The sequence below is a fragment of the Saccopteryx leptura genome, chromosome 12, assembly GCF_036850995.1.
Source record: "Saccopteryx leptura isolate mSacLep1 chromosome 12, mSacLep1_pri_phased_curated, whole genome shotgun sequence".
Taxonomy (NCBI): Eukaryota; Metazoa; Chordata; class Mammalia; order Chiroptera; family Emballonuridae; genus Saccopteryx; species Saccopteryx leptura.
The window spans coordinates 14,192,858-14,216,161 of NC_089514.1; the positions used below are offsets into that span (position 1 = coordinate 14,192,858).

The 23,304-nt window shown below is 41.4% G+C and overlaps 1 protein-coding gene across 3 annotated transcripts in view; it reads left to right on the forward strand.

Annotated features, from left to right (window-relative positions):
- The window catches only part of SKAP2 (src kinase associated phosphoprotein 2), a 159,865-nt gene extending 147,094 nt beyond the window's left edge, over window positions 1-12,771 (forward strand). The window contains exons 12-13 of one of the 3 annotated variants that reach the window (XM_066354082.1): window positions 11,802-11,903; window positions 12,264-12,771. In XM_066354082.1, the coding sequence (XP_066210179.1) occupies window positions 11,802-11,894 (93 nt within the window). In that variant the 3' untranslated portion in view covers window positions 11,895-11,903; window positions 12,264-12,771. The remainder of the gene's footprint in view (window positions 1-11,801; window positions 11,904-12,263) is intronic. The other 2 variants (XM_066354083.1, XM_066354080.1) reach the window with 2 other exon arrangements.
- The last annotated feature ends 10,533 nt before the right edge of the window (window positions 12,772-23,304 follow it).

Here is a 23,304-nt window from a genome sequence, read left to right on the forward strand (position 1 = left end):
GACTGACACAATATTTATGGAGACAGAAAATGTGTACTTTGTGAAGAAATGAATGTTACAACTTTTCTAATAAATAATGCCATTTAAAATTTTTCAAGAAATATAACTTGCTTTTAATAATTAACTTCTATAATTTGCAATATTTAATTATCACTCTTTGCCTTACCTTCTAGAAGGTTGTCAGTTCTGAAAATACTCTTTTAAAAAAGGCAACACAAGATAGTTTAAGAAAAGATGCATTCTTTCAGTATAAATAAACATTTGAACAAATCACCAAATAAAGTGGCATGCATTATAATAGTGTTTTAGTTTTGTAAATTTTATAAATGTAATGACAGAAAAAGATTTAACTGGTTTGACTACCAGGCTATCTTCATTAAAACTCACTACAGAAATACAGTTTCATTTTTAGATTCAGTCTCCTTTTACTGTTTTTGCAAGGATGCCTTATGGGGGGTCAGCTGTTAAGATGTTTTTGCTCGGGCAGCCTGGGGGTGAGTTATTGATTTTAGGCCTCTTTTGAGAGTTACACAAATCTTAGCCTTCCTTTTTAAATTTGTAGTGAAAATCAAATGTTGCAGTGAAGAAAGAGAGGAGGCAGAGACCCTGCCCTTCCTCCTTGCCTTTTTAACATTTTCCAATTAGTAGCTGTCATGTGACCGCTGGCGGAGCCAGCCCCTCCTTCAAAGAGTCTCGCATTTTCTTAGTTTTAACCTTTGAACCTCACTAATAATAAATCTAAAAACCGCTTGCCTAAAAAGGGCGAGCCAGTAGTAGTAACGTTTTGCCTACACACACTTTCTGGGGTGGATAAAACTGGAATTTGTAATTTTCATGACAACTGCGTTATTAATGAATAACTCTGAAACACGACGCCTGGTTTTAGATTAATATGATAGGGGAAAAAAATCATATTTGAAGTACAAAATCTTTTCTTTATTTCAGAATCAGGTGGTTTAAAATCATGCTAAGTTCTTTTACTAGTTTGCATTTCCATGTTCTTACCACCTGACCCATGGACATATGTATATTCTCATTGTTAATAGCATTTTCCTAGCACGGTGTTTGTGGGGCTGTGATGCGGTGAGTAGCAGGGCCCAGGCTGCGTAGCTGCAGGCGTGTCCGCGGCCCACGCCTCTCTGGTATGTTATTCTACTCGCTGTTCTGGATTTACATCCTCTCTTCATTTATCTTTCGATCTGTACTCATCGCTAAATTGCTAACCACATTCCTATTCTTACTTTTAGAGCAGTAAATTATTTTTAGAGACTCAGTGACAGAAGAGCTATGCTCCAGCAGGAAAGAGGCACGCTACTCTGTCTGGTATTAAAGGAAAACTAAGAGACTTGAGAATCCTGGAATATTTTATCCAGTCTAGGGCATATGTGATTTGAGCTTTACAGCTCTTTGAATTTTTTTTTATTAAGTCTAAAACAGGAAATGTGGGTTCACAGTGGGATTATTTTAAAGCATGTATTGGTTAGAATTCCAAACATTGACTATTCTTCTATTTGTGACTTTTCCAGGGATTGGTGAAATGTGACTATCCCTGATCGTTTGTTCCTTATTGTGAAAATGTAAAGACTCGGTTTGAAGCTTTTTACGGCTTCAAACCCACAAGAAAAATAAATTCAAGTCTTGCTGAGCTCTCCTGGCAGAGGGAAGTGCAGGGTTCCCTGTTAGCTCTCAGTCGTTCCTTTGTGACCATCTGACCCATTGTGCCGCAAACAGCATGACCTACTGCTGAGGAGTGACTGGGACATCTCAATATGGGACATGCGTTGTTGGCACTCGGCTGGTTCCCATAATGTTGTCATATCTTCCAGCCTCTGGGAAGGAGGAGCACTGAGGAGCACTTGTACTTGCAACTGCAGTTGTTTGGGTGGGGTGGCATTTCATTCTCTGCTGTCCATTCAGGCGTGTTGTCGTCTGGGCGGAGTGCAGCAGGAAGCAGGCAGACCTATTTAGTGCCCACCTCTCCCTAGTAGAGCCACGCAGCGTATGGAGACAGCACCATGTCAGATGCCCTGGTTCCTCTCGTGCGACCCGTGCTACTGCGAACACCATGCTCGTACTTCCTACTTTCCCTTACACAACACGGAGGGCGCACTCCAGGGAAGTGTGCACTGGGGGGCTGGCAGGCTGAGCCCCTGCAGTGGCTGAGAGCTAGGGGCGGAGCCGGACGGTAGCCGCACAGCAGCCAGGTGAGCTGTAGGCTGCAGGGACTACGTGATTTAATTCTACATGGAGTAAGCAAGCTTTTGCCAAAAATAAAAAACAAACAAAAAAAGCAACAAAAACATCTTAAAGAAAAACAGTATGCTGATCATTTTTTTAAAATCCTAAATCGAAAGCGCCATGCTCGTTTATGCCCTCCACCCCTCACCCCCAAAGTTGGGAACCCCCTCAATGACACACTTTTACTCCTCTAAGTGTCTCCCTCCTCACCTTTTAACAGGTCAGATTCCCTTTGGCCGAGCAGGTTAGAAAACTGCTCGCAGTAACCAGATTGCCTTAGATCACACTCCAAAATACTCTATTTTTTGTTGGCCGGTATTTTGCTGCCCCAATTAATAGGAAGGGAGAGGGAGGAAATGAAAAAGTATTTGTTGCATAACCACAATATCCTGTTTTAGGCGCTCAGATGTACTTTCACTCCTCCGATTCACACACTACCCTGTGAATTATATGGCATTGTCGCTTTGCAGATGAGGAAACTGATGCTCAGAAAGGTTATTATGTAAATTACCTGAGGATACTAGCAAGTACCTTCTCCTGGAATCAACACAGATCTAACCCTAAAGCCTTTTCTCCTCTGCTTTGCTACCTTAGTGGCCACGACTAGGATTATCTGTCTCTCTCTTGGCCCCGAACTCCCTGAAATAGACAATGTGTCTTAGGGGTTTTTGGTATCACCAATACCTAACATTATGGCAAATAGATGTTTAATACATGTTATGAAAATACAGTTAAAAATAGGAAATAATCCTGATGTTCTTAAAAGAATTAAAATCGTAGAAGCATCGAGTTAGCAGAGCCTTAGTGCTAGCCCCTAATTTTAGAGACGAGGAAATCTCGAAGCTCAAGATAATGGCGGGAAAGTAAATAAAAGGCAAAAGAAAAAAGGAGCACCCCTGTGGCGATCTAAACACAATGGCGTTTCTGCACTGGGGCTCCCCACTCGGCCCTGAGATGCTTGGCGACCAAACTGAAAAGGGGAGAGACAGGGAACCTCAGCGTTTTGAACCTGAGACCTCAGCATCCCAGATCAATGCTCTATCCTCAGCACCACCACTGGTCAGGTCCGTGTAGTATAGTTTGATATCAGGCAGTGTGATTCCTCCAACTGTGGTCTTCTTTCTCAAGACTGCTGTGGCTATTCAGGCTCTTGTGGTTCCATATAAGTTTTTGGAATATTTGTTCTAGTTCTGTGAAATATGCCATTGGTATCTTGCATTGAATCTATAGATTGCTTTGGGTAGTATGGACATTTAAACGATGTTAATTCTTCCTATCCATGAACGTGGTACATATTTACATGCTTCCACTTATTTGTATCTTCTTTTTTGTGTGTGTGGCAGACACAGAAGGTCAGAGAGAGGGACAGATAGGGACAGACAGGAAGGGAGAGAGATGAGAAACATCAATTCTTTGTTGTGGTCCCTTAGTTGTTCATTGATTGACTTCTCATATGTGCCCTGACCTGGGGGCTACAGCAGACTGAGTGACCCCTTGCTCGAGCCAGTGACCTTGGGCTCAAGCTGGTGAACCTTGCTCAAACCAGATGAACCTGTGCTCAAGCTGGCAACCTCGGGGTCTCGAACCTGGGTCCTCTGCATCCCAGTCCGACACTCTATCCACTGCGTCACCACCTGGTCAGTATTTGTATCTTCTTTAGTTTCTTTCTTCAGTGTCTTATAATTTTTGAGTTCAGATCTTTTGCATCCTTGGTTAAATTTATTCCTAGGAATTTTATTCTTTTTAAAGCAATTGTGAATGGGATTGTTTTCTTAGTTTCCCTTTCTGATACTTCATTATTGGTGTATAAAATGCAACTGATTACTGTATATTTATTTTATAATTTAATGAATTAATTTATCAGCTCTAGTAGTTTTGGGTAGAATGTTTAGGCTTCTCTCTATACAGTATCATATCATTGCAAATAATAACAGTTTTACTTTTTCCTTTCCTAGCTGGATACTTTTTATTTCTTCTTCTTTCTTATTGCTGTGGCTAGGACTTCCAGTACTATGTTGAATAAGACTGATGAAGCAGAGATCCCTGTCTTGTTCCTGATCTTAAGGGGAACATTTGAGTATGATGTTAACTGGGGGTTTATGATATATTCCCTCTTTTCTTACTTTGCTGAGAATTTTCATCATAAATGGGTGCTAAGTTTTCTCAAATGCTTTTTCTGCATCTATTAATAGGATCATGTGATTACTTTTTATTTTGTTTATATGGTGTATCATGTTTATTGATTTGTGGATGTTGTACCAACCTTGCATTCCCCAAATAAATCCCATTTGATATGCTGTATCACCTTTTGGATATATTGCTGGATCTAGTTTGCTAACATTTTGTTGAGGATTTTAGCATCTATGTTCATCAGGGATATTGGCCTGGATACTGCAGGAATGTTCTTTGTGTGGGTTATGTGGGTCCCCCTGTTCTTGATTGTTATTGGTTCATTTATGCGTGGGGTCCACCCTTGGTCTGGCTGACTATGAGGCTCAAACCCGACCACGGTGTACGAGCTGCTGTGCAGGTGCTGAGCACACAAAGCGGAATTCGGCTCAGCGGGGGCTGGTACCCACTGAGCTCTCCCTTTGGATGTGCCACCTGTGAAAATAATTGGGTCCTGCTCTGATGTTGTCTGAAGCTGGCCACTGGGTGTGTCGGTGCCGGGGCCTCTGGGAAGAACTCTGTGCAGGCCAGTGTCAGGTGTTGCCTGTAACTGGCCCTGGGCAACCAGTTTGGTGCCACAAAGGGGTTTACATTTCATGGCTGCCTCTGCTGGGCCTGGGCATGCCCAGGAGGGGCCGAGCTTTCACTTGAGGGGGGCTTTTCCCAGCACCAGGCCTGGGGGCAGGTTAACAGAAGTCCCAAGGCACCTGAGCTCTGCCTTGGCCTGCTCCGCCTGCTGGCTGACGGGTACGCTCAGTCCCTGAAAGAGCCTCTGGCAGCGCTGGAGTGGCATGCGGTGGGATCTCAGTGCATCTCCTAGTAGGAGTGAGCTGTGTTCACATTGATACGGGTTCAAACTCAGTGCCAGTGCTAGGTCTGAGGCCACTCAGCCAATATCCCCAAAGTGTACCCAATCTCACTGCCACCAGCTGAGTGCTCACACCCCTGTGTGGTGGGAAAGGTCTCAGGGACACATCAGGGTGGGGCCAGCAGAGTGTAGCAGGCTCACACAGACCGGATTTGTCTGTGTGGAGGGCGGCTCTGTACCAGGCAGGTAGGTGTGCTGGGGAAAAGTGGCCCCTTTGTAGAGCCACGTAACGCAGATTGTCCCAGGTCCTTCAGGAGCTTGATCTCAGTGGGCAGGGCTGCCAATGGTCAGGAGGGTGGGCTAGCGGGTCTCCCATGGGGGGGGGGGGGAGAGAGCCACAGAACTCAGTCTGTCCCAGACTCTGCCCAGACCTTGGAGTTGGGAGGGTAGGGCTGCCGGGAGCCCAGAGAGTGGGGGTAGAGGATCTCCCATAGCGGGCGTTGCCAGTCAGGTCCTTGGGAGAGTGGGAGGCATGGCCCCCACTCCAAAGCTACACCGCTCAGTCGCTGACCCCCCTGAGTCTGCCCAGACCCTCCACCCCAGCCCAGGCCGCTGCCTCCTCAGCGGGGCTCAGGCTTCACAGGGCGGAGCAACAGGGAGTCCAGAGGGCGGGGCTGCTGCTTTCCCCTACGATGCCATTTTCCACTCAAGAAAGATGGCATCTGCAGTGTGGGAGAGTGACCACAGGGATCCTGGGCTGTCCCGTCAGCTCTCGCCTCACGTGATTCTAGTCCACTCCGCACTCTCTCCAGTGGAGCCGAGGGTCAGTGGCTGTGAACAAGATTTTGTGCATCGGCCCTTTGAGAGTGCGCCTGTGTCCCTAGCAGACTGCCGTTTCTCCCTGGCATACAGAATCCCCACCAGTTTCAGAGCCAGATGCTATGTATGTGCCCCCTCCTGGCTCCACTGCTCTGGCCTGGGGAGTGTGGTGTGGGGGTGAGACCCCAGGCTGCTCAGAGGGACCCCCACATACAGCTGAGATACCCTTCTGCAATCGCAGCAGTGGTGTGTGGCACGGGGTCAGCTCTTTCCACGTCTCCACCCTTCCTACCAGTCTTGATGTGGCTTCTTCTATAAGTCCTTGATGATAAGACTTTTCTTCAGCTACTTTTCAGTTGTTAATTCAAGTTGATTGATTGATATTTTCGTTGTAATTCCAGTTGGGCTGGGAGGAGGTGAGTGTAGCTTCCACCCACTCTGCTGCCATCTTGAATCCTCCAAGTTTGTACTTTTAGTTAAAGGAGCAAAACTAAAAAGTACATAAAATCCACCAAGCTTAGCTCGAAATGAGAGATGTAAATATGGATTAAATAATTCATAGAAAAATTCGTGACGGATGGGTGACCTGGGTTGGGACTGAGTCTCTGGTTAGGACTTGGGTGAGGGAGCGGAGACGTTCCCCGAGAAGGAGCACCGCGTACAGAGGTAGGAATGAGTGCAGCACAGAAGGGTGGCTGTGGGACCAGCGCAGTGAGAGAAGAACGCCACTGGCCAGGTGGGGAAGCCATGCCGAGGAGTCCACAGTTAATGCATTGAAGAGCTCAGAGCAGTGCACACTGACAAAGGCCGTTCCTGGGAAGAATGGAGAGATGGAATTGATTACACAGCAGTCCAGAGTGAGGTGATGAGGCCTGAACAAGAGTGTGACAGTTGTGATACAGAGAGTAGGCGAACCTCAGAGAGGTTAGGAGAGTCGTCTGTTGGTTGGTGAACTCCCCTGAGCACCAAAGTCACCTCCTGCTGAGCCTGACTTGATCTTTCTTTGTCGAACAGTATCTAAGAATCACATCTGAATATCAGCGTTGACTGTGCAGTATTGTAAATATTGACTGGGCAGAAGTTTGAATTAAGTGTCTTAACTCTGGAATATAAACTAAAACTTGTTACAAGGATTAAATTCTTACTATCAGGTTGCTTGCTCATCCTTGCATAGTGCAAGGAGAGAAAAAATAGTAATATTTTGAGTTACAGTAACTCAGAGTCACACCTGCATAGTAAACTATTAAGTAATAAGGTTGATTTTCGTAAGCCACTAGGAGATTGTCTTCAAACAGGTTCCTGAATGGTGGTGTTCAAACATCATGCAGGACCTTACTGAACGTTGGTGTCAGTTTTCTCATTTAACAGGTTAGGAGACTGATTTGAACAGTTAATGTGTAGATAAAAATAGTAAAACTCTGAGGTTGTCAAGTTTCTGTTGTGCATTTTAAGAGAGCCTTTGAAATGACAGATGTATGAGAAATGAAAGGATTCTTTTTTTTTTTTTAAAGATGTTTTAAATTCATTTTAGAGTAGAGAGAGAGAGGGAGGGAGAAAGGGAGAGGAGCAAGAAGCATCAACTCCTATCTGGGCCTTGACCAGGCAAGCCTGGGGTTTTGAACTGGCGATCTCAGTGTTCCAGGTCGACGCTTTATCCACTGCACCACCGCAGGTCAGGCGAAATGATTCTTACAAAGTTTCTAATTGGAGATATTTAAAAGGAAGAGATTAAAGAAGTAGCCTTGAAGAAAGTATTTTTGTATTTTAAATAGTTATCTAGTTTTCCTACTACTATAATGTTTACGAATAATTTGAAAAATTGCAAATGCCCCCATGAATAGTTGAGAAACAGGTATATGTTTGAAGAAAGGACATTTCTAACACCTGTCGCTTTCAAACAGATTGGTAACTAATTTCTGAGAGGGGTAGCACATCACAGAATCTTATTAGTGTTTCAGGTTCCGGTTAAGGCAGCATTCTTTTACCATGTGCTTAGCAGAAAGTGGATTAACACACTTGAAAAACAAGAATCATGGTGCTGAAAAGGATTTCAGTAGTAAATGTTGGGGCCTCACTTAAGTGTAAAATAATACACCAGCACAGACAGATTTAGTTAGCGGGTAAACATGGACATGCGTTTACTATTGTGTTGGATAAAGTTCCTGTTTCACTTTATCAAAACTAGTCCTTTCTTCCTGCCTTATTACACAATCACTTTAATTTATTGCTTAATACCTAGTCAGTGAGGCCTAAAATTTTAATTACAAAATAAAACTAATAAAAGTGATTTTAATGGTATGAAAATTGAAAACAGAAGTTAGATCACAACTGCTCAGTGCCGCTTTACAATTATTTTCTCAGATTATTGGGCAAGTTTGGGCTTTTTTATTTGTTGATGGCCACATTACATTGTGCCTTGAAGCCATCCATTTTGCAGACACTGAATTTCGTTCGAGTACTATTTTTATACAATCGGCATCACTACACCTCTGGATCTTGATAGGATTACTACAGGAAGAGAAAGAATCTTTGTGTTAGTAATTACCTAACATTGTCAGAAGCTGACTGCAGGCCTCTTTCTAGTGATAACAGAATAACTGCATAATGTAGCTTTATAGCACATGATTAATAGAAAATAATTACACATCCTACAAAGGGATGCAATATTTCTTATAAATTGACTAGAATGGTTTCCTGTAGATTAAAGGACTCTTCATTATTTTATCAGTCCTGCTGAAGTGCAGTCACTTGCCTGTGTTAGCATTTCGGCTGATGTTAAGAGCCGAGCAGGCTGAGGGACACCAGATGGCAGGTCTTGTACCTGAGCTCCTGGGACCCTGAAGATGGCACGGGTGCTTCCTAACCTCTCCAAGACTTAGGCAGCGGCCTGCTATGGTTCTGTGTCTTTATTTTTTTTTGTTTACTAACAAGATCCGCTTTGAGGATTGTTGTTTTTTAATGACCCACCTGTGACTTTTAGAACAGTACTGTAATCAGTATGTGGACCGCAAGACCACAGTGGAAGGGCTGTACTATTTTCCACTGTAAGTACGCCACCATTCATCATCACGGGGGAAGGCAAAGAAAGGCAGGTTTTCCTCTTCGACGGCAACCTGGTATAGGCTTGAATCTGCAGGCTGAAGTTTAGAACACTGTGCTCCAAGAGCATCTTCATTCCGATTTATAGGCTGCGAATGATTTAACTGGGATTCATGGCGCTCAGGAGGCTCCTACAGAGGGCGGTGAGGATAAAGGATAAAAGGAGCAGCTTCTGTGTCTGCAGGCTTGTTGACATCTCTGACGGCTGCAGCGCAGATCCACAAACTTGCCTACTCGGTTTTTCCTCACTCTAGTTCATCTTACCTCTTAATTCCACACAGGAGAATTATATGAATCCTTTAAGAATGTAAAGTAATCAACATTCTGGGTTTTTATTGCTACCCTTTTCTGATTTAAACCCTGGGATATTTTAGAGTACTTTTATAAGGTGTATATTTCATATGCTTTTTCAATAATTTTAAATTAATTAAGTGAAGCACTTAAGATGATTCTAGTCTAAAACTTCATTTTTTTCCTAGAGTGTTACTTTGAAAGGATTTGTTTACAGCTGATAAGCTCCTCCCTGCTGTTTACTCCTGTGTTTTCTACAGAATGAGTCTTACCAGTTGCTGTCATGCAGAATTCTCTCACGTGTGGATTATGTCCTTGGTCCTTTGTTGAAGTGATTTGTTGGAAATCAATTTCTTAAATTTGGATGTGAGTCAGCTTCTTGAGGACAATAATATGTCCTTAATTGAGAGCACAGGTTATAACCGCAGCAGAATATTATAAAGTAATATGAACTCTCTGGTTTGTCACTGGAATCTAAGTCTTGAGCCCCAGGCTGCAGGCTGTATCCTCTGAAGGAAGTTTTGGGTCATGATACGACCTCTCACTGAGCGTGTTCTGTGTCTGCCCTTTGGCGGGCTGAGTTTCTGTACTCCTTCCAAAGAATCAATTGGAACCATCTTCGGTTGTCATTGGGTAAGAGCTCTCACTTACACTTACCCTGTTAACCATCCATTTGGAAATCTTACAATGTAGGCCTTTGGCCTCTGAAAGGTTAAAGACGTTTGTTTTGTTAAGCATTAGGCTCTAATTTGTATTCATTGCCTTAAAAATTGAAAAGGGCAGTTTTATTAGATACCTGTTAGGAATAATGGTTGCTAATCTTAGCTTTCAGTAAGTTGGCGTTTTCTTCTGATAAATATATCCTATACACATTCTAGCCATCGTCGCTGAGTTCTGAGCATCAGACTATTTCAGTTTCTCAGGCAATTTGTCCACTGAGTTCACACCATCAGAGAACTTTTAAACTTAAGATCTTGAGTCAACTGCTTCGCAAGCCGACGTGCCCTCGTTAGAATTAGAAGTACAGGACTAGCCTTCCTCCCCCTATTCCTTCCACCTGTTCTTTCAGTAAACCTAACTCTGAGAGGTCACAGTTAAAAAGCACAGAGATGTTTCACCAACAATCTATCGAGAGACTACATATCAATAACACATTAATGTTGCTACATTTGTATTGAAGAACTGTATGGTTTTCCTTTCTGATGGTCAATAGCATACTGATCAATACAGATGTTAAGTCTGTGACTGTATTAATATTCCCTCCCCACATGGACTCAATACGCATATGCACATCTATCTGTGACTCAGACTTTGGGGATTGATTTAAACATTTATCTATATGAAAAATTAAATTTGGGTCCTCCAATGCTTTTATAGAATATTGCTTTGGAATGATATTCTTGAAACTTTTCATTCATTTTACTTTGTCTCTAATGAAACAGAAGTAAATTTGAGATAAAAATATATTAGTCAATCAGCAGACGTATGAGACCAGTTACAGAGCATTCTCAGTGTCGAAAGCAGTGCGTGTCTGTGGGTGCAGGCAGAGGGAAGAGTGGAGGGGCAGGTTCCTCTCACACTGCAAATAAAGGCAAAGGCGGCCCATCGGTCGCTCTTTTTGAACATCTGGATTCATATTTTTCCTTTATCACTTGGGATACTTTTATTTCTTATTGATCTTCTACTATACAGGTGAATCTAACACCACCTTTAAATTCCTTCTACCCACCCTTTATTTACTGTAGTTTATGATCAATAAAAAGAGCAATAAATGCCTTAGGGAAGCTTTTTTAAAAGAGCCCTTTTGTGAATGGTTTTATAAAGAATATTTTTTGGTAATATTAATGTTTCCTTATTTTTCTCTAATGTATCTGTTTAAAATGTCTATACTCATATATTAGTGTTTTTTTAAGAATGGGCATACCTCTATATTCTAAATCATTTTTTGATTATATGAATTTAAGTAGAAATCAAGTCATTTATTGTAAAATAAATAAAATTCTATCCTTGCTAGATGATATGGTTCTTGAAGGCACAGATAGTATCCCGAGGGTCCTGGCTGTGGTCCTGTAGCTGAGAGAGAGAAAGAGAAAGAGAGAGAGAGAGTTTCACTAGCTAGGTTCTTATAAGTGACTTGTTACTGTGTTCTACACTCAGTAATAAACAGGCTTTGTCTTATATGTTAATTTAAATCTTTGTCTAACTGCATTTTTTAAGTGTCCAGAAACAAACTAACAAAAAAGATTAAAATGTTTCAATTTGCATCTCAAGCTCTTGTAACTTTATGAAAAGAAATAACATTTCTAAGAAGTTGCACACAAACGACATTGTACTTCCACCAGTCTAAAGGTTAATATTGCATATTGTTTCCAATTAGGAATACAATAGATATGGCTGGTGGGTAGGAGAAATGAAAGGAGCCATTGGCTTGGTGCCGAAAGCCTACATAATGGAGATGTATGATATTTGAGAGTCCTGGGTAAGTACATTTTAATCCAATATTCTGTAATAGCTCATATGTTCTCTTGGTCTCTGCGTTATGAGTCTTTGCCTTTTTAAAAGTCTTGGTAGTCTTCTGATAACACAGAGATTATACTACCAAAGCATCATCTTCTTTTTAAAAAAAAAAAAAAAATCTGGTTCAGTTTTAAAAATAACTTTATAGAAATTACTTTGGAAATAGATTATTAAGAGAAAGTCCCTTTGGTAATTGCCAGCTGTTTTTCTAAACCTTCTCTTTAGTGAAATATTTTTTATGGCCTTTCAGAGAAACTAAACTGACAAAAGGTTGAGTAAATGTTCATTTCTCCTTGACTAAAAAGTGTAATTTTTTTTTAAGCAGGAAAAAATCAACATTTTGACTGAAGAAAAAAATGATAATGAAACTTTCCCTTTCTGTCTGCAGAAAAGGAACATTCCTGCAAATGCTTTGGATTTAGAATCATCATAAAAGCATGAGTGACGGACAGCTCATAACCTTTCTTTGTTTTGTTGAGCATTGTGCGCCTTTGATGTTTTATGCATTCATTATAGCATCCCTCTGATGTGAAACTAAATGAAGGATATTAGTGTAAATTAGATACAAGCAGTAAAGTTATACCTGTTGCTCTTTTTGAAAAGCAGTAATTGTAGTTTTTACTTACTGATTTGATTTGTGTGAAGAATTCAGCACTCTTTTACGTTTCATGCACATAGTCACTGCTGCTTGCGGTACGAGTTGCAATTTCAGTATTGAGCATCACTTATTTTTTAGACTAATACATAACTTCCTAGAAATTTAAATTGAACATATCATGCAAGTTTTTGGTAGATGTTATTTTTAAAGAATAAAGCTTTATTAAAATGCTGCAGATGATTTATCTTAGTATTTATTTTTCACACAATAGCAACATATTTTCATGAAAGAATTTTTCCTAATTGGCAAGTTTACTTTATGTTAAATATAGCCACAAGAAAGAAAAAGGATAGAATTGCAAATGGCCATGTTCTGTCACCTTCTGCAACTCACGTGCAGACTGGACGGTGGTCTGTGCAAAGACCTGAGTCAATAACAAATATCCTGGTTAGACCATGGGCTTGCCAACATTTTCTACCATAGTTTGGTTTAAATTTAATAAAATAAAAAATGTATAAGCAACCCCATTCCCCACTACTACAGCAGCCTAGAGAAGCTCGGTGTACTCTAAAAGTAAGAAGGGGAAACCCAGCACTGTCTCACCCTGCCTGACCACAGCTGTGCTGTTCAAGTCCCAGCACAAGTCCCAGCTCCAGATGTGAGTCTCCTGCACAGCTCAGCACGATGGAAAGGGAAGGAGGGCTACAGGGGCGTGTGTGGGGATCACGGTGGGCACACACACCAGTAGGGCGTGGAAGGCAGCGCCCGCCGGACGCTGGAGTTTCCACTCTGCTTCCTGGGCGACGTTTGCAGAATTGTACCACTACCTCTTCATGTGTATATGGAGTCAAAGGTATTTAAATACCGACAAGGTGCCAGTCTGGCCTTATTGTGTATCAAAAGGTACTGCTGAACGGGTAATTATTTTAAGTAGATGTAATCTCATATTGAATCGTTGATTAGTACGTACTGCCTTTGTTGAACTTTTCAGATATTTGCTTTATGTAGATAAAGATTCTAACCATACAGACAAGCTGATAATATTTTAAAATCTTCGTTGTTTACATAAAACTACTTATAAATACTATTTCAGAGTGTATATTTCCCATTATCCCCTCAATTCCACGATCATGTTATTTCAGATGTTAAAAATGTTAATTTTAGGGATTGTGGGTAAACTCTAGTGTATAGAAAATCAGACATTGTTGGGTTAAAGCTTTCAGAAATGAATCTGTGCACACCTTAGTCTTGTCCTGATAGAGAGCCATAGGAATGGGCTGGAATCACCTTGGGGAAAGGAAGACAACCGGAGATGAAGCGAATGGACTGGATCCCAGAGCCCCAGAGGCTGAACCGCAGAAGCGGTTGTGGGCTTGCACTGCACATGTGGACTTGCGCGTGGAGTGGACACAGCTTCCTGCGTCTGGCTGAAGTGAAAGTGTCAGCCCTGGGCCAGTAGGTGGCAGCAGCTTCTCATCGCATATCCAGCCATTCGGCAACCCCTCCCCCACGCCGGCCCACACTCACCCGGAACGGAAAGCAAGCATGGCGAACATTTCTGCCTCCTTTTACAGTTAATCCAGGAGAGGGAGTCCTTTGCCAACTGATGACCAACAATTCCAAGCCACACAGCCTCTCTGTGAACAGTGATAACACAGAAATAAGCGTTACTTCTGTCCAGAGCTCCCCTGGCCTTTGTTCTTTTTTTTAACTTGAATCTGGGTGGGAGATAGGAAAGAAGAAAGATTTAAAATTGTAGTGACAGGAAAAATAATCATTACTTTCAATGCATGACAATTTTACATTCATTTGCTGAAATCATTCGTATACTACCAGGGAGAAAGTTTTCTTTACACCCTTGACAATATATCACACACTCTTCAAGATCATAATAATATAATTAATGTGAATTTAAATAAAATGGCTTGTTAGGAAATATGCTAATTGCTATGTTCTCATTATGTTCGCTTAGCTTTTATTTGTTTTTCTATGAATAGTTAGAGAGCTAATTTTTTCCAAAGGTGATTGTAAGTCATATTTTATATAGCATTTTGCTTGATTATTTGCTCTGTACCAAATTTGTACTCTATTGCCATTAGATCTTACAATAATGTTCCACTCTGCAAATTTTTAAGGTTCAAATAAAGTTTAATTGTTTGCAAACTGTTATGATGCTAATACTTCAACAGCCTGCTGTGTTACTAATGAAATTACTTTGTTATGATTAATTTGGAAAATAGTGTGTTGATTGTAGTAATTAAGCACAACAAGGTGAAGTAAATGATTCTAATGCCATCTGGCCTCCAAAGTGGATGAAGAAATGAAATAGGGTTGTCACCGGAATTTATTCAAAGAAGTAAGGATAATACAAATGACTTTCATTGCGATAAGGATTTACACTTAGCCACAGCTCACTCCATTCTGTTCTTGCCACTTTGTTGCATGTGATACTTGCATTTATGAAAAAAGAATGCTGTTTAGCCCAGCTATTGTTTTCAATACTTTATATTCTTTTACGTCAATTACTTTTACCTTGTGCTAATTTAATTACAGATAATTACATAAAGTATTATAGGATCATAGAAAATCACTTTTCAACCATCTGTAGGTAAAATCCATCTATGTAGGGGTTTCCTTTCTTTTTTTGCGGCTAGTATACAAACACCTTGAATATAGCCGTTCATGGAGAGTCGAGGTCCCATTCAGTAGTTTCTAAAGTGTTTCTAGTCAAGACTCTCGTAGTTCTTATGATTTCTTTGTTTTCTATCCTTTCTCCTATCTAATCTACTCACTTCAGAGTCTGGTTCCTTCTAGGGTCATGATTAAAAACAGAACCCAAAACCAAGTTCTTTATTAGCAATCCAGGTTTGCAGTTCAGCCACTGTAAGAAAACTGACCCTGACATATGATTGTTTGAAAGCTTGGAGGACTTCATCGATGGAACTGAGTAAGGCATTGTGAGAGTTTTTAAATCAAGTGAAGTACCTCTAAACTTCAGGTAAGTCAACTGTTTGTGTCTCACTTGTTGAATTATAGACACAAACTGTATAGAGATCACTTTTACTTCTCGATTTCCATAGACTCAAGAGTATTGAAAATCCATGTGGTAAAGAAGAAGTTGTGCTGGAGATTAAAACATGACCGAACCATAGAAAATACAGCTTCACTCAGAAGTTGAAGGAATATAATTTATATATACAATGTAACATTTGCTAATATGGCCTAGTTAGTAAAATCCTGAGTATTCCAAAATACAGAGAAACAAATGGGAAGTATATTATTAAAGGGTCTTTCTACAAATTTAACCTACTCTCAAATGCGTAACTTGTAGAGTCGATTGTCAGACTAGGAATGAGGAATTTCTGGATGCCTTCAGCTTCGACCTTGGAGCTGAGTTCTTCTAGAATACCTGGTAGAACCCCGGATAGTGTAGCATTTTGCTGTGATGAGGTAAATACTTATAAAAATTATGATTTCACTGATACTATGTTTAAGGGACTTTTTCTGTTTTTTTGGGGGGTGGTTGGGTAGAATTTATTCTATCATTACTTGGTCACAAATAGATGATTTATTGCCAGCATGGTACGTCAGAGTATATGGTGTGTATCCAGTGGATATTTTTTAATTAACTGCTATCCCCTCCCCCGACAGCATCTTAAGCCCTGAGATTAAAGAAGAGCTTGCCTTCTATACCTATAATAGTAAGGAAAATACCTCTATCAGTTGTGAAATTGGCTTTCTGACTGACAACGTTCTCTTCCTCAAAAAGTCAGTCCCTAGTAACTGAATCTTTAAAAGCAGTTTCATTGGCCCTGGCCAGTTGGCTCAGCGGTAGAGCGTCGGCCTGGCGTGCGGGGGACCCGGGTTCGATTCCCGGCCAGGGCACATAGGAGAAACACCCATTTGCTTCTCCACCCCCCCTCCTTCCTCTCTGTCTCTCTCTTCCCCTCCCGCAGCCAAGGCTCCATTGGAGCAAAGATGGCCCGGGCGCTGGGGATGGCTCCTTGGCCTCTGCCCCAGGCGCTAGAGTGGCTCTGGTTGAGGCAGAGCGATGCCCCGGAGGGGCAGAGCATCACCCCCTGGTGGGCGTGCCGGGTGGATCCCGGTCGGGCGCATGCGGGAGTTTGTCTGACTGTCTCTCCCCATTTCCAGCTTCAGAAAAATACAAAAAAAAAGGAGTTTCATTGTGCCCATGATACCACCGGCAAGCGAACTGGATTGGAGTGGTGGTGACTGAGCGGAGGGAGACTGAGTAACGGAGCAGCGGTTGGTCCTGAGGTGCTCCACCCCCCCCTTCCCGTGCTCAGTGTGGTCCCTCTTTCAGAGACGGAGCTTGGGGCAAACAGTCCGGTTTCCCTTCCCAGTCCCCAGGCGCTGCTGCCCCTCCCACATGCCACCTGGGCAACAGCAGGTGCTTCCCATCTTGGAAATATTCTAGCTGTCACCTCAGATGGATCAGAAAGGAATTTCCAAATGGAGGAAGTTTCACAGTTGTTGCCAAATCCAACCATCATCCAACTTTTGTCTTTTTTTTTTCTTTATTTTTAGCCTTTACTCCCTATTTCTTTAAAGTTGTATGATTATGTTAACTTGAGTGCTCTGAGTCCCCAAGGCGACAGGAGTCGTCGATGTGGAGAGGAGTCTTAGTCACACCAGGGCGCAGTTCAGTCTGGGATGCTGGAGGGGGGCCGGCAGGTGAGCAGGCCAGAAAGCTGTGAATATGAAATCGCCCCGAAATCCTGTCTCGTAAGTTCTGTTCTCGGTGTTGGAACCTTGGGAAGCGTCTCTCGCTTTCTCTCCTCGTTTCCTCTGAGTTCTTTGCTATTCACCATTATTCAGGGAGGTAATGCAGAACAGCACTTGTCTGTTTTCTCTTCATTGGCCTCAACTCTGTGATAGAAAAACATCGCTCCTGCTAGAGTAAAAGCAGGCACCATTTGGTAGCCCGAGCAGCAATTTACCTCTGATTTGAGGAAAGGGTCACACAGGTACTCTCACGGGAGGAAATGAAGGACACCAATGCATGCCAATTAAAAACGACTGCTTTAGAGAAGGAGAAAGTCCCAAGAAGTAAGTCGATGCCTACATACAGCCTCCTCCTCCCAGACCCCATGGGAGTCCATTGGGAAAACCCTGTGTTCTTTATCATGTCAAAATGATGACAACAGTTTCAACAAGCCTAGTAATAGCCGGGACCAACACGAACTGTTTGCTACTGGTCGTGCTGTGCCCTCTTCAGTCCATCTTCTAGAGATAAGTTCTGTTGTTTCTTCCCATTTTCCTGATTAGGAAATGGGATGGGATGCGGTGGGGGGGGGGGGGTGTGTGTCATAATTTATTCCAGGGTCCTAGAGTGATAAGGTAGGGAGCCTCCCCACTTGAATTCCGCATCATTCTGCTTCCCAGTCCTGTGACGAATTCAAACCACGTGCTTAATTCTGTTCTTTTCATATAGTAGGCACTCAATAAAAGCTTACCGGCCAATCTTATACACTAATCTGGAGCCTGTGCAAAGAATAGTTCAAGAACGGACCGTCGGACGGCTGAATTTTCCTCACTTAGTAGTTAAAGCGCACCACGGTCACTGTCAGATCCAATCCACATGGAAAAGAAACATTGAATGCAGGAGCATGTCTGTCCATGAACTTCCAGTCAGGCTGAAAATAGGAAGTCCGTTCAGGCAGCAGAATCAAGAGAGAACACCAAGCCAAAGGGACTGTTTTCAAGTGACCCTTTCCTCCGCTCTCGACCTCCCCGGAAGTCACGTGGAAGCACTGGCCAGGGAAGGCTTGCGGGGATGGGAAAGTTGGCTCGGCCTCTGTCTCAGTTTCCAATTCTTTTTGAGCGCTGTGTGTAGGGTTTAAATTAGGGTTTTAGATTTCTTTTTAAAAAAATCAGTTTAAAAGATTATTATTAAACTGTTCAGGTCTTCCAGTCAACGAGCAGAACTTCATTATAAAACTCACACAGTTTTGTAACTGAGTGATGGCGACGTCTGGCGTTAGACTTTTACTTGTTGAGCTAGGAACTCGCTTCAGGGGAACTTTGATTGGAATATCCAGTGTTTGCGTACAGGGTCTTATTCCTGAGGCACCTACCTACATGGTGCCTTGTATAGGACTCCCTAACAACAGTCTTCTGTTGTGTTTTTGAACAAATCCTTTTTTTTTTTTTTCATCTTTTTTCCCTCAGTGATTGGAGGCTGGCAGGTCGTGGGAGATAATCAGGGATTAACCTGCACTATGAGGCTCTGGGATGTAGCCAGCGGAGGGGTGTGCTTGAGCCCTCTCACGGTCTACAGCACACCCTGAAGTGTTGACTATCTTACAGCCCGAAAGAAGAGGGTGTACTGACGATGTTCAGTTCCAAGGAGTGTCCATTCTGAGCATACTCGGAAGGTTTTCCACACCTGGCAGTCAGAATGTCACACGTCTAAAGGACAGGGAGACTGGCTGTGCTTCGTCCTGATCTCCAGCTGCCACCAAGCAGACCTTGGGGATGTCCAATGACCTGTGTCATCAGGATGGAGAGACTTGTCCCCTAATTCCTGGTCTATCACTCCCTCTTTCCTCTCCTCCTCCTCAGGCCTTCCCAAAGAGCTAAGGCATGTGAGGCATGAGTAATAAGATTCTTGTCACTCTGCAGGGTTATCAATATAAGTCATGCTCTCTGCTTTCTGAGAACCCGGCTAAAGCAAGGTTCACCCCGTTCTGAGCATCCTGGGTTGGAACTGTGCGGTGTGGCTATCTTGTGAGTGTGTGTTGTTAATCTATCTGTTGCTTTCCTTCTGCCGGTCAGCATATTTGCTGTATTCTTTATTATCGTTTCAGGGCTTGCTATTTTTCTTCCTATCTAATTAAATGATTCCATTTTGAATAATTACATTTAAGTGCCAACGGTGCTAGGGGCATTTCAAACATAGAATTCGACACAGTCCTTCCTAAGCAAACTCGTAGTCTAAATAAAATAGACAGGACATTAACTCAGGGAGGAGAACGACCCCAGGTAGCTTACCTTGGTGCAACTCGTAACAGCAGTGTCCTAAGACATGACAGAAAAGGTTCTCTAAACTTGTTACATCTGAACCCAGCAGACTAGCTTGGAAACCAACTGCGATCCTTCTGTATACGCGTCTGAGTGTCCAGAGAGGCAGAGGGTTTGTGTTGGTTCAGATGAAGGATTGATTGGGGGGAAATTTCTGAAATGCTTGTAGCTACTGAATTACGTCTGAGGGGAACCAAATTGCTGTGTGCGAATAGTGTGAGCATCTTTTGCAGTGTTGCTGCCAATTATGGTAAAGCATGACTCTGGAAGCCGAGACTGCCCCCTGCCCCAGTAGTTCTTTTTTTTTTTCAGTGGGGGACAGAGGTGCAGCAGGAGTGCTCAGCACAGAGTGGGGAGGAGGAAGACCACCAGACCTGCAATCTATCAGAACTCACGTGTCAGCTCTACCGCATCGTGCCTGTCCTGGGGAAAGTTCTCTTGCCTGCAAAGTAGCAGTGGAACCTGTTTTCTCTCCCTCCCAGGGTGCACTTAGGCTCAGGTGAGATTGTATGGAGGTGACTTATAAAATCAGTGACAATGTTAAAAGTGGCTTTCCTGCATCAGAAGGTATGAGAACTGAAATGAAACAATGTGTCAAAATGAAAATTTCTCCTTCACACCAGAAGCAAGCAAAGGAAAAAAATGTTAACACTCAGTTCTTGCTGTAATACTGCTTAGAATAATGTTAGTGATCTGTTGGTTTTGTTATTACAACGAGAATTGATGTTATCCCAGTGGAGTTTGGGATTAAATTCTCCCTGCGATCTTAAATACATTGTTTTGAATCAAGCCATTGGTTTCCAAGTTATGGTCATCTCTGTTCATAGAGACTTCAATAACAGATGTTACTGCTATCCGTGAAATTTCAAAATAAACTTTTCCTTTGATATGTAAAGGCATCAATCTGAATAATAGGCTGTAGGTATATGTTGTTTGTAGTTGGTTGGATTTAGCATAGAGTTTCTTTTTGGAATAAATACCCTAAGGAAAAATTCTGCCCAATTCTCCTCGGCCGGTATCTACATCCTTTATGAACCATTTCTTCCAAATGCGTATCTGTGATTGTTTGCATGTTGGTACAGACTTCGTAGCTAAACAGTTTCTTCAGAATCTTGCCTAGGATTAAGAGAATTTTACTTGATAGAATTAGCCTTGTAATACAGCATTAATCTCGGTTTGTAGTGTGCAAAACTATGGGAAATAAGGGTGAACCGGAACATCGTTACATGTAACCTTAACACTTTAATGTTATAACTTTAGGCAAAGCTAATAAAAAATGCAAAGGACTCTTAAATAATTTAAATTATCTAAAAAATTGAGCATATTCTTTCAAATAATAATGGCTTTTATGATCTGATTTTTTAGAATTCATCTCTTACATCTTGAGTAACTTACAAGCGTAGATATCAAAGGAAGTTTGAGTTTATTTAAGATTATTAAATATATTTCTTATCATACAGTATTATTGAGGATTCCATTTTTTTAGCCTGGCAATTATGATCTATGTTACGCAGCATATAATTCCAATAACTTAGTTGATAATGTTCTTATAGAGTTAACTTTTCGCACTCCTCTTTAAAATAGTCCCCTACCGTGCGATCCCTTGACTATTTTTGAGCTGTTAATCAACTCCAGTAACTTTTTACAATAGTCATACTGTGTACTTATTATTTCCTCTTAAAAAGCTTTCTTAAATAACATAAAAGTTTCTCTTACCATCTTAAACTCTATGGGAAAAAGATTACTTTCCATAATGTATTTTTATTACTGTGCTCTTTTAGTAAAGGAACATAGTTGGGAAATCACTAAACTGTGTTAACTGTGATTAAAGTAAAAATCAGCCCATTTCTAAAACAGTCCCCCCTCTTCCTAAACAGTTACAGTGGAGAATTTTTACTTCCTCTGGTGCTGTGGTTTATAGCAATAAATACTCTATATTGATTACTACTTAATTCTAATGGAAGTATACTAAGGCTGGAAACTCATTATAGCTTAGTATTTAATGCCTTAATTTTTAAACAGTTTTTAAAATTTAAAAATTGATATATTGTCCCGAATATGCTTCAGTTATTGGGTCCATATTACACTATAAAATTATTTTCACTTTATATCTTTTCTAAAGATTATTTTGTTCACATATTTTTTCTGGCACCTCATGGCTTTTTTTTTTCCCCCATAACTAAAAATCTGTCATTTCCATTTTAGCTTAGTTTGGAAATACGAAAACCATGTCAGAGCAACACATTAAAGATTAGTATAGAAGCACAAAAAATTAATGGAAGAAAGCCATGAAGAGCATTTAAATTTAGTCAAATTATCCAAGTGTGCAATTTTGACCCATTAATCTTGTTTGAGACTGCTTAAGAGAAATAGTTTTCTCTAAATGAGAATTTTCTCTTCTAAATACATTGAGAAGAGAAACCTCTCATCCAAATTAATACTTTTTTTTTTTATTTTAAAGAAAAGGATAAAGCAAGAGCTTCCCTAATACTGTGCTGTAATTTATTCTTAGTCAACAATAGATCGGCATTTACACACTGGGTATTAAAAGCTAGTTATAGTCATTAAAGGTATTCTCTCTAATGCTGAGTATTAAGATACTCAATATAAGATTTATTTCCAAGCTATTTTGGGACCACTAGGGAAGGTATTTTCTGTATTTTACTTCATTATTTGTAGGTTTTTGTTCTGGGAATTTTTTTTTCTTTTGGTAAATATAAAACAGAGAAGGGAAGGACAGAGCTGGGTGTTTCTTTGAATCCTAACACAGTATGTCTTCTTAATGAACCTGCCGCAGTGCCCAGAAAACAGCTCCCTGCAAATAAACATGCTAGGAGTGATTTAGCCACAATGTCCGGACTGTGTAAACACCTAATTATTACAATAAAATTGTCAATAAATTTACATTACTGCTCCCTTTTCAAACGTTAACCAACTTTTTCCTGGCTTGATAAAAGAGCATAAATTGTATTTTTATGTGTTGATGTTTTTGTTTTCATTACACTTCTTGCTGCACTCGAGACAAAAGACATCACGCCTTAATGCCCCGAGTTAGTCCGGGATGAAGGAAACCCCCACAGTTGTTTATGAATGTCATGTGCTGTGTTTCCGTTCACAGGGAGATGGCCTTGGATCTTCACAATCTGATCTTTAGTCACGGCATTAAAAAAAAAAAAAAAAAAAAGCCATGAAGCCCGGATTGTAGTCACTGCAGCTTTAAGAGAGACACAAAGAATTAAGGCCTTTTATAATCCACCATTAGAATGGGAATTTAAGTTACATTAGAAGCAAAAGATAAAACGGGAAAATGCAATCATTTCCTTTAACAAAGATTACATCCAGTTTTCAGAATTATGATATCATGTTGAACATAATTGTGGAATAACCCCCCCCCCCCAACCCGTATTTCTTATATAACTGGTACATTAACATTAGAAAAGCAGAGGGATATTGAATTCTAATGAGGTCTGGCCTATATGCTCTGCTAGGAGAAGAATGAGGATCATTCATTTGTATTCTAGAAAGGGCTCAGAAATCCACTCGCATCCCTGTGGCTTCAGCGCGTGGTGCTGATCATCTGTTCCTGGGGGGGGGGGGGGGGGGGGGGGGGGGCGGGGAGGAAGAATGGTAGCTTTGAACGGCATCTGAACCGGGGAAAACAGTTAACCACTTTCCTGCTAGGTGTTGTTTCCTAATGACTATTTAATATGGTTGCCCTGCG